At 39.7% G+C, this 12,192-nt stretch overlaps 1 protein-coding gene across 1 annotated transcript in view; it reads left to right on the top strand.

The window, feature by feature from the left end:
• Positions 1 to 12,192, top strand: part of LOC146198168 (integrin alpha-PS1-like) — a 111,160-nt gene extending 98,968 nt beyond the window's left edge. The window contains exons 20-26 of the mRNA XM_084593522.1: positions 37 to 156; positions 235 to 294; positions 585 to 701; positions 2,036 to 2,155; positions 2,932 to 3,033; positions 3,675 to 3,803; positions 6,513 to 12,192. Of these exons, the coding sequence (XP_084449648.1) occupies positions 37 to 156; positions 235 to 294; positions 585 to 701; positions 2,036 to 2,155; positions 2,932 to 3,033; positions 3,675 to 3,803; positions 6,513 to 6,593 (729 nt within the window). The 3' untranslated portion in view covers positions 6,594 to 12,192. The remainder of the gene's footprint in view (positions 1 to 36; positions 157 to 234; positions 295 to 584; positions 702 to 2,035; positions 2,156 to 2,931; positions 3,034 to 3,674; positions 3,804 to 6,512) is intronic.

Raw genomic sequence — 12,192 nt, 5'->3', positions numbered from 1 at the left:
AAATAAAACACATGCCATATCACTGCCTTTGCACAGGTGTTTAATCATGGGCCCTGGGCTGTGCCTTCACTTGACATTGTGGTATCCTGGCCGTATGAAGCTGAAAACCAGCAGCAGCATGGAAAATACCTTTTATATATGACTGATGCTCCTCAGGTTTGTGAAAATTGTGCTGTTTTATAGCAGAATGCAACATACTGTATTGCTATATTATTGGTTTCTCATCAATTACAGGTTGCAGGAGATGGGGAATGCTTCATGGAAGAGGGTCAAGTTAATCCACTTGGCCTAAAGGTTCGGCATATTCCCTTCTTGGTTGCTGTGGATATATCAGGCAATATATATAATATATATATATATATATATATATATATATATATATATATATATATATATATTCTTAAGCCTGATAATAGTTAACACGTGCATACAGTTTGCAAAGTTTTCATGGCTTTTTTTCATTTGCAGGATGACTCCACGAGCTGTTAAAGCAAATTTCTTCAGAGCTAGTTTTAGCACCTGCACTTACGTATGCCTTGTCGTGAGGACGTTATTATACTCACCATGGACCTTCTCCCATGCAGGCTCGGCCCAGTGCAATCACTGCTGCTAGTCGCACTAAGAAGAGGGAAAAGCGGGAGATTGTCATCTCTCCTGAGGAAGTGCGCCTCGAAGGGAAGACTGTCAGGCTCGTCACAATGGTGTGTCTACGTAACTGCTGTTTGCATGCTATGTGCCACACTAGTGCACAAAAGTGTATAGTTTTGGTTCCCATGGCCTTAGATGAGATTTGTGAACTTTAACTGTGTAATATATATATAAGCCAGTTCCAGATATATTACCTAGCAAAATAGTTTGATGATATAATCTTAATTCATTACATAAAACACAGAAATGAACAAAGTTACTTGCAACCTAGAAGTAAGAGTATAATGCACCAGTGCTGGGATGCACCTCCTGTAGCGATGTGCCACCCACCAGTGTACAGGCAGCACATCGCTAGTTCGGTGTCGCTAGGCCTAACCTCATTTCCGTCAAGGTGCCATCAACAGCGCATTGCAACTAGCCACTGCCTAGCATAAGCGGCTCAAACATTTTATTCGTGCACTAAAACCACAATAACATTTCATTGAAGGTAAGGTAGTACAGGTGGCTTTTCAACGTCTTTGGCAGCAAGCCGAGCGAAGCAAGCTTGGTGGGAGCCGCTGGTAGCCTTTGGTCGGATAAGTTATCTTCACCACATTGCCAGCTTTGAATGAACTTTGGCTTCCCCGCATGGCAGCAGTGTCACGTGGAAAGGGGCACTGCCGGACATTCCATGTTCTTCACGTCACGCGGTTTTATGGTGGAGAGTGGCACATAGTTTGATGTATACAGTGTTTCTTCTACAAGAGTCAGTAACGCGTTTAGTAGCTGTATACTTTCATAGCTTTATATTCTTTCAGTTTTCATGGGGATTCTTTGACTATTCAGTATAAACTAAAATTTGATATATCCAGGTTCTATATATCTGGAATCGGCTCTTATATTTTTTGTCATAGTGTTTGTGACACCTTGCTGGATGTTAGAATTGTGTCATATATGCATTTTCACAACATGGTGTGCTTCAATAGTTATTCAGGACTGTGCACATGTCGAAAATAGAGAAATAGAAACTTTAGTTGTGCTGTAAGCCATATCATTTTCAATCCCTGTTTAGTATTCAAGTGTGATGCAAGGCAGAATTAAGAGAAGAAACAGCCCTTATTGAACTGCAATTCTTCTTAATTCAGCCAGCAGATCGAGGTTCCTGATGGAGCCTTTTTTTTGACCTCTACTTCAGTTTGCCGATGCCAGATGCTGGCTTTTCTTCTCTATAAGACTTCTAATGCTAATGCATTAAAAAAAAAGTGTTGCAGATTTAGGGAATGTCACTAGAAAAACAATGAAAATGGATTGAGTGAACCCCCCTTCCTTCCTTCAACAGCACGTGTAGGGAAATCACTGCCCGCCACTGGTGCCGGAGAAAAATTAAATTTTGCAATTTTCATTTCAGAGCTGTCATCGGGGCAGTGCAAAGTGCTTCAAGTTCCAGTGCAGCATCCGCAACCTCAAGAAGCAGTCTTCAGCCACCATCACCATAGCAGCCAGGCTATGGAACGCAACCTTTGTGGAGGTTGGTGACCTTGCCTGACCTGATTGATTTCAAGTTTGCCACCTAGTTGGCACGGAGGCACGGACAACAGCACATGCTTGATTTGGGGGCTTTTCCTGAGTAGACTGCAATGTTACTGCTTACCAAGAAGTTGATAGCTACAGTGCCTAGGCATCACTTGATCTGGACAGTGGATTGTCATGCGCTTATGTTCTTTTATGGATATGTGGCTTCTATATTTCTCGTGTCTAACATCATTGGAGCTGTCTGCAAAAAATTGGTGAGTGGAATGCCATTACTTTTTCAGGAACAGTGAAGTGGCTCTTTTTTAGTGTGAAAGCACTGATCCTGAGGTTCAGAGGCTAGCAAGATAGCCTAATGTTTGCATAGAAAGATTTTCAAAAAAATGTAATGGCACATGACTATGTAATGAGAAGTGTCATATGACCAAGTATGATTTGCAAAATGGTGTAGTATGTTGTAACTAGAAATTGATGCCGTCATCAACTGACATGACCAAAATGGCTTGCAAATTGGCGTAGTATGTCATAACTAGAAAATTGATGATGTCATCAATCACATGACCATAGATGACTTGCAACAGGTGTTGAGAACGACAGACTAGTAGGATTATCAATCACAGCATCAGTAAAGATGTTCTGTAAACATCAGTAAAGAAATCGCATAAAGCTATGTCACTTCGCTCTGTATACAAATGTTGTGGACACTGTCATTTTTTCTGGTCAAGATCTTTCATTAAAAGCATTTCCATATTTTTTTTTCCCCGCATCTTCCAGGACTATGCAACTGTTGACCAAGTCAGCATATTTTCCTCAGCTGAGATTGTCCTGGATTCTTCCTTGGAAATACGGCAAAAAGCAGAGGATGACTATGCTCAGGTGAGGATGCCATTACCAACCCCACAGTGTGTGCCAGCAGTACTGTAATGTCTCTTTTATGGATTTACAAATGTTAGTGGCATTCTGTCAGTGATCTGGTCTAAGTGCTGTATGCTTAGTGAAAACATGCTCCTAAACACTGAGTGGCAGAGTAGCTGGCACCCTGTAGACATGTGACAACAGCCCATACACAATATGATACATTGTCCACATGCATGTTTTTCCAACTGCATATAAACTTTGCAGGTAGATAAAAGCATTTAGTAATCTTTATCGTGGGGAATAAACTCAGTTGTTTGAAACAGGCAAAAATTGCTCTGAACAGGCACGGCATATGTTTGTTTGTTTGTTTGTTTGTTTCGACATACTGCCACCCCAACAGGGATTTTTACGCAGGTGGGTGCAAGGAACACAGATTTCGGATACAATAGTTATGAATTGATAAGTAATCTTTATTCCATAATTTGTCATTTAAGAGACAACAAGTGCACAATGTTGTCTTCTAAATAATGTGCATATGCATTTATGTACCATCAACTACCGTTTTCACTCTCACTGAAGCCAAAGCTTGACCGATAGATGCTGTAATAGCTTTGATACTCAAGTTGCATAGAATGTTAAAAGCTTCATTGATGTCCCAGGCTGAAACAAGAGCATACCCTGATGCAAGCCTCTACCAGAAGACTGAGGGCGTGGCTCTCTGGATCATCATCCTTGCCGCTGTGGCGGGCATCCTGCTGCTATTGCTGGTTATCTTCATCCTGTACAAGGTGAGCCCTTCACTGCTGAAATGTAGTACTACAAAGCACTATATCATTGCACTGCATAATTATGCAATCACTTGCACTACATGATATGCAAGGTTCTGCATATCAGAGCCAGTGCACTTTTCATTGCACCTATTTGTGAGGATGATAATCTCATCTGCATCATTTGTACCTCAGCTCAATGCCAAATAATGCTTTGGAGCTGTTTTTGCTTTTTTTAAACTCGGTAGTGCAGCTTTACTCTAATGAAACAAGGAGCACACGTGTGCCATTCAGGTGCCATCAGAATAAAAAAATTTACTAAGAATTATTATTCAAAAACAAATCTAATTAGTAGTCAGCTGTAAGTAATTGTAAAATGATATTTTAGGCTATAAGTTGTTGAATACATTTAATTGATCATTTTCTTGAAATGAGGCATTGACAGCCTGCAAGCTGATGGGCTAAATGTGTGTCACTCGATCTCTATTAACCCTTTCAGTGTCTGGTTTTTCCAAGAGTGACACATCCCTATGTTATTTTGTGTTTTCTAGCTCGACAAACAAACTTTGATAACAGCAAACAAACATTTTAGCGCCCCTCTCATGTTGCTTATAAACAAATACAAATATAATGAGAAATACATACAAAAAGACAACTGTTTTAAGTACTATCTTATCAAAAGTTACTATCAAAAGTTTAGAGCTCAGGCGGTTTGGTTCTGAGCCACACCGTGTGGCTTGTATTGCATTCCCACCACTCCAAATTCCCTGGAAAAAAAACATTTTTTTGTTCTACTTTCTAGCCTCTCCAATGGAAGGGACTTCTTTGAATGCTAAAGGAATGCCACTGCAAAGCTTAGAAGCAGACCGCCTGGGCTCAAAACTTTTGACAAAAACTGTACTCCTTGACAATGTTAGGGTTTGAAACATGTGTTTCGGCACAAGCTTTTGTTACACTCAGCATGTAGAACACAGATGTCTGTTTTTCCGTATTGGAATTCGGACTCATAAGACCTGCAGCTCTAACCCAGTCACGCGCCATCTGACATAGGAGCAATCGTGTGCAAGGAAGGAGTATTTGCGATGGCTTGGACAAAGTAAAAATGGCACCTTATGAAAGAAAGATTAAAAAGATGGATGTCCATGGGTTGCAGCCCAAGGTTTTTTTCAGTTGGAATTTAATTGAACTAAGTGGAACTAGTTAGGTTTTTGGACTGCTACAACTAGTTCTAATTGTTAATAACACTTGGTGTTCTAGTTGGAATTAATGGGAATTTTCAGATAATTTCAATTGAAATGGTTTTCCTATTGGAACAAGTTAGATTTTTGGACTACTGCAAATGGATCCAACTGGTTCCAGTTAACACCGTTTGGAATTTCAATGGGAATTTTCAGCTGGTATAAGTCCCCCATTATGAAGAGGTAGTGGCATGCCCCTTTGAAAATGGAGCAATGTGCCTAAAACTGCGAGAATGATAAAGAAAACCTTCTACAATATGGCAATAGATGGCAGAGCCACCCTTGTGAATGTTTGAATGAAGAATTTCAAGCATAGGGGTGTTTAGAGCCTCTAGTCTTTTTCAAGGTCGCACGTATGGAGATAGCATTGTGCAACCTAAGATCCGGGGGAGAGGGATGGGCGTAGCTGCGCCTCATTATCCGCAACCTTCAATTGACAGCCCAGTTCAGGATAATACAAGCTAGCAGAAAAATCTGCATACAGCAGCACCACCCCAAGCATGCCAGCTTTGTGTCTTAGAACAGTTTTTGAGTGCAGAGAATGTACATATGTATGAATGACACTAAAATGGTTGAAGAGTCTCAGTTGTCAACTGATTTCGACTGCACTTGCAGAAGTTCCTATTGGGCCATTTCTCCAACATGAAAATTATTTTGTGGATCTGCCAAGCATGGGTTATACTGAACTTTATTTTCCTTATTTCAACTTTCTAGGTGGCATTGTCTTATATTTGGAATTTTATGTAAACTACTTTTCTCCACAAAAATTTTGTAAATGAATCACACTATTATATAAGTTGCTTTGCTATTGCTGACAAATTGAAATTGCCCTGTTAAATTCATGCATACATATGTACTGCTATTGTGAAAACAAAAGCCATCTCACAGTTATGTTTCTCAGTTATACAGTCACTTTGTAAACAGTACTGACAAACAGCAAGAATGCTCCTTAGTGATACAACACAAGTGCCAGTGCTGATGGTGTACCACAGAATTGATTTTTATGCAACCAACTACTATTGCTCCCGGAGTGCGAGCAAAAGGCAAATTCTACTTTTTTTTTTTTTCCTAAGAAGTTTTCTTTTTGGATGTTGGCCTCCATGGCAGTTTATTATTATTTTTTTTTTGTCTTAATTGTCTTCTCTTCTATGTTACCACAGTCGAAGCACAATATTGACGTCTGGTTACACGCACTCATATATTGGTTGTGGCTGCATAATGTTTTATTTACTCTGCCAGTAACCCATACATTGCTTGTGTCAGTGGAAAAGGAGGCATAGTTTACACTTTTCTCATGGGGTCCAAGTTCTCATGGTGCCACTGAATTTTGGGCACAAGTGAGTTTGTCAGTGCAAATATGATTAAGGCTTCATGACATATACCTCACACATAGCTTTGGTCAAAAGAAATTGCTTCAAATTTGCAATACTCGAGCTAAACTAAGAGTACTGGCCTAAAAATACTCATACTTTGATGTCACCTGTGCTTGCAGTTGGGCTTCTTCAAGCGGAAGCGCCCTGCTGATGGCTACTCTCCAGCACCTACTTCGGACAAGGAGTTCAATGGCACATAACGGAAAAACGATGTGTACAGAAAAGTTCCGAGCCAAGTGCAACAAGTGCAACATCCGTCCGGGTGTGCTATTCAAGCGCACCTCCCAAAGCTGATCTCAGGTCGAGATCTGCTAATAGATGCGTGCCCAGCGGTGGCTAGGTGAAGCTGTTAATCTTGCTCGTTGTGTTTATTTTTTTTTTTTTCTGTCCATGCCTTCACCCCATCAGTGTACAACTACTGGTGGTCATTTTACTGTCTTATTAAGCCATCCTACTGTGCAACCAGTGACTTTGAGCCAATGATGCAAACATACAAATGTCATCTCTTCATTTATAAGTTGTATTCATGTGGGCTGTCATCATGCCTTCATTTCTGGGGAGCTATGCACTGACAAACTGTAGTAAATATGAAGTAAAAGTGATGATCTAGATGCACTCTAATGCTAAGCCAATCATAAATGCAGCATCTCAGCGATGTCATACCCTTGCACAGTGGTTTTTTGTGTTCTGCTAATCGGAGCATAATTGCAGCCAGAAATTCCTTTTGTGCTAGGATTACATATGTCGGTTGAAGGTGGCAGCTGGCCTGTTTTCTAGCAGTACCATTCAAGCATTGAACAAATGGTTCAGCAATGGCATATCATAGAGTAAAGTAGCAAAAGAGCCAAGAGTATGAACGAGGGCATGCCTTTTGCTGCCTGTTTTGCTCTTCACTTTGTCATGGGGAAGTATATACTACTGTTTGTACTATATGATAGTGCTAAAACCTTTCTGCCTGTACATCCAATGACAATGCCATAAAACTACGTAGCTTTTATATTATGACATCTGTTCACACATTATGGAATTTGTCCACCCATGCGTTTACATAAAGATACCATGTGCAAGGCCATGCCATCTTCAGGGATCACATGAATACAGCTTATAACAACAACATTGCTTCATGAATTTCTAGCTTTTTTTTTTTTCCTGAAATTTAGGTGCTGAGGATAAGCTCTACCCATGCCGAGCAGTGGGATAGAGACTTACTTTTTTGCCCTCTCTGCCAAAGTTTTTTTTTTTTTTTTTATCTTTCAACAAACAACCTTTCTTACGCTACAATATATGTATTTGTGATACATGCTAAGCTGACAGCATTAATTCATAATTTCAGGCGTTTCATTTCTGGATTGAGTTTAAAAAGGCAGCAGCCTTCACATATCAGAAGGTGTTGTCGATGCTGACAGTTTCATCTCCATTATAGGGGCTAGACCTTCTTCCCCTTTCCTTTCTTTATCGTGTACAGAAAAAAATGTGCTTATTTATTTAAATGCTAGGCTTTCTAATCACGGAGATGTGGAAATTGCTGTGACTGCATGAGTTTAATGAGCACCGATTCATACTGTGCTTGAATTCCCTCATGACAATGGCTGGGATGAGCCTGATGTGGAGAGCACTTGACATATTCTTGGCATTGTTCACTGCCATAGTATTTCCAAAAGCCATGCCAACATTTAAGGAGGCATCCCGTGACACCAGGGAATATTACTAAGAGGCAGTTCTTAATGCATTCATCAGAGCTTGACTGCTGTCTTAAGAAGTTCAGCAGGACACTGCCATTATAGGAAAAAAAAAAGAAAAGACAAGGTTTTGGTCGTTGGATTTATCGTGTTGTAGGAGATGGTGTGGTTACGAAAACTGAGCGTGAAGATTCAAAGTATCATGCCTAGTGTACTTTTGAAGGCTATGGCAGGAGCAGGCATGGACGTCTTCTTCTTGCAAACACTGTTTTCTTCTTTATTTTTTTTCCTTTTTTCAGTTGTGTAGGAACTACTACTACTACAAGACAGTGCAGGTTTTGTGCAGTGCCTTGAGAAGGTTGTTAACTCTTTCAGATTTTATTCTTGTAGAGGGTCCAGTGAAAAGAAAGAAGGAAAAATGTGCTGTATATCATGCACAAAGCATGCTAATGGAACAGCAAGGCCCACGTTGAGTGAGAGCTGCATGCTTTCATTTCTTTTTTATTCTTAAATAAGCTGCCAAATTGCTTATTGGTGACTGTGCCAGGGCTGGAAGCAAGGTGTTGAGTTATTGTTGCTAGCAGTGGTTGTTCTGTGCAGTCCTGCAACAAATACTGCAGTCTGCGGGAAAATTTGTTTTCACTCCTTACAGGCAGTCATTCCTTCCATATAGGAAGCTGTGTTAAACACACCTTTTTATTTTCCACTGCAGACATCGAATTTTTTTGTTACTTAAATTCACATATTCTCAATTGTGACAGAGGCCCACATTGTACAGTGTTGCTTTTAGAGTACTGTAATGGTTAAGGGTATGTACTCATGTCTATGTTCTGGTAATGTATGCACAACTTTAGAACAAATGTCTTGCTTAGTCAAGTTGACTATCATTTAGAGTGTGACTACATAAATACTCCTGCAATACCACATGATGTTATAAGCAGGTGTTGGCAAAAGTCTCTTTATTTACTTGTGCCAGCAAACTAGAAGGGTCGGTTCACGTCAGCCTTAGAGACTCTCAAGAATTTTTCACGGTTTTGCCAATGCCAAGAAGAGCAGTGTGTTGTCTGTTGAAAAAGTGAACACAATCCGTTGCGTCATTAGAATGAATGGTGTAGTGTCCTGCAAACAGATGGGTACATCTAGTAATTACTGAGAGGCACAACTGGATACTCTTTTAAGGCTTGGTAGCTAACCGGTGGCATAGTTGCTTCATTAGTGAGAGAAGCGACAGTTTCTAAGAAAGCTGGGGACTCATTTTTGTGATGTAGTGATTTGTATCTAGTAATTACTGAGAGCGTACCGTAGGCACAACTGGATACTCTTTTAAGGCTTGGTAGCTAACCGGTAGCATAGTTGCTGATCATTAGAGAGAGAAGCCACAGTTTCCAAGAAAGTTGGTGACTCATTTTTGTGATGCAGTGATTTGTAGGCTGTGCTTGCATTTAAATCCAAGCAGACATATCTATAACTACCAGTGAATCACTTTTTATTTTCTTTGTAAGTGCTACTTTTTGTATAATGGCATACTGCTGTAATTAGCTTTGGCTGGGTACAAAGAGCGAGAATTGAGAGTGTGAACAACGAAGGCACGTTTAAAAAGCCACTTAATGTTTTTTTGTATGCAAATGTACATAGAGCCGTATACTTTGCAGGTTTTCTACCTTCTCATTTTGTTGTTTACAGATAACCACAACTATTTATTTACTGAGTTGCCAGCTGTCACCATATAGAAGGCTGCAAATGAATTTTCACGATAATTGCAGTGAATTACTTCTGCTCAGCTTTAAGGCATGGGTAATTTAATAATTAACTAAGCTCTTGCCACTGTATTGTGGTGGGAGCAGTCAATGGACTGCTGTGCAAAGTGTAGCTTACAGGAGAAAAAACCTGCTCATGTGTGTCTACAAGCACAACTTGACCACATGTATACTTGCTGGCAAGATTTGCAGGTAATCTGTTGTTGCAGATGTCACAAGGGAAGGATTCTGCCATGTATGATACCATAGTTTCTGATTATTGTCAGCTGTGCATTCTATATGCTTACTTTTTCTTTTTTATTCCCCAGCTGTGATTTGAAAAGCAGCAAAGCTGTCTTGTGACCTCTTTGTTTATATTGGCATTTAAGAAAGATATTTTGCTTCATATACAGTGATATACCAGGTGTATTTGCCAACTAAGTGTAGCCAAGGTTTTAAAATAGGCTGTGGGGCTTAGCCCCATTGAAACCAACTAAGGAATGTTGAGAGGTGCATGGCCAGATCTCCAGTACATATTTGGTTCCCAAACATTAATTATAGGCAAGACTAATTAACTAACCATTTATTTTTAACTTCAGGAACAAAATGTCAATGCAAAAGTTTGTAGACCTTGAAAACAGCCGACTCAAATGTTTGCACCATGCTACCGTATACATAAATAGTTCTTTTGCCAGCTTTAAAAGATAACTTGTGCAATGAAAAGGGTAAACAAAAAAAGATATGTGCTGCTCCAGCATCCTGGGCATGTCTAAAGAAAATCCGCTTTTTCTCTGAGGCACTTTTCCTGATGGGGCTTTACGTTTTCGTGTGGTGAGAAGCATGAGATACTAGTCACATGATAGCTTCCCTTGAAGGATATAGTAACTAAAGCTGTATAAGCAAGACTTGAATGCAAATATTGCAGCTAGTTGTTTTCAAAATGGTCTACAACTTTCCAAATAACGCATGCCAATGAAAAATATTAGCTAACTAGCATTTACTAATTAACTATAAAAAAATACTGCAGGCTAGGCCACACTACTTTTAACAGCCCTTGATTGGCTCCACAGGCTTAGTACTCTGTCTTATTTTTAAATTTGCTTACATTTAGCTCGAATGTCTGGTATATCAATAGAGCACATCACATGACCACAATGTTTACGACGGCACCTAAGTGTTTCTTAAAAGCTGCCATTTGTGAGTGTTGGTAAAATATGGGAAAAGAAATTTTCGTGTGCGTATCTTTATTTGCAGCCATCCAGAGTCACTGAAAAAACGAACTTGCTTAGTTCATGAAATGCTAGTGAGCATGTATAAGTTTTTGTAAGATCTGAAATGCATAGTAAATGCATATAGGCACGAAGTGACGCTATTTAAGACACCACTTAGCTCTCCAATCAGCCGCAAAAGAAAACTTCTGTGTAGTTCCCAATAGGGTCCTACATTAAGATATGAACTTAATGCCTTCCACAAATTGTTTTAGAAGGCTTCTACAAGATATTTTTTAGACCTGTGTTATTCAACTTGTGCAGCTAATATGTTTTTCTAACAAGAGATAAAATGGAATGGTATAGTTGCCCCCCATTTTGGGATAAAAGCAGCACATGTGTAAGAACTAGCCAAGGGCTCTGTATGTTACATAAGGTTGAGGACTCAGTGGTTAACTATACGTAGGGTTAGAATTTCGCTAAGTGGCAACACGCTCCCGGTTGCACCTTGGTGAAGGAATCAAGTAGGTTTCTAAATGGGCTTTCTTGCAAGAACTCAGTTGGCAATTAATTTCTCATTTTAATTTGCATTCCTGATTAGGCAGACCTCTGCCATATGTTTTCTTTTGATGATTAGCTGCATACATTTGGCTTTCATTGTATACAAATGCCAAGCTTCTGCGAGATAGGGGTGTCCCAGAATCACATTGGAGATAGTAGCTGCAGGCACATCTTATTCAACCAAATCATATCACTAACACTCTGTTGTGAGTCATGGCCAGGGGACAAAATCACCACCAGCTAGCATACCATGCTGGCTGTGTTGGGAGAGCCGGATTATAAACTGATCAAACTAGTTATCATTGTTTGTCTGTGAGCATTGAATAAAGCATACAGCATTGCTGATGTTCACTAGCATAAATGTGCCAGCCCATTTTAATTTAGGTGTTATTTTTTTATTATGCCTGAAGAGGCATCAAATGATGAAAAATACAGCAGCTGATTACAAACTTGTGGTGTCTAACTTGACCCTTTCCATCAACACAATTGTATGATATAGCCAGTTAAACCTCTCTGCTTTCATATGTTGGCTTTGGGCGAGGATTACGCATATATGTGGTTAAATGAAGCACAGTCATGTGTATATCTCTGTGAAATAAAAACTTTTATCTTTTA

This window comes from Amblyomma maculatum, chromosome 2, assembly GCF_055883805.1.
Source record: "Amblyomma maculatum isolate TAMU_Amacu chromosome 2, ASM5588380v1, whole genome shotgun sequence".
Classification (NCBI taxonomy): Eukaryota; Metazoa; Arthropoda; class Arachnida; order Ixodida; family Ixodidae; genus Amblyomma; species Amblyomma maculatum.
Note: the sequence above shows the minus strand (reverse complement) of the source record. Positions and strands in the feature narration are given on the sequence as shown.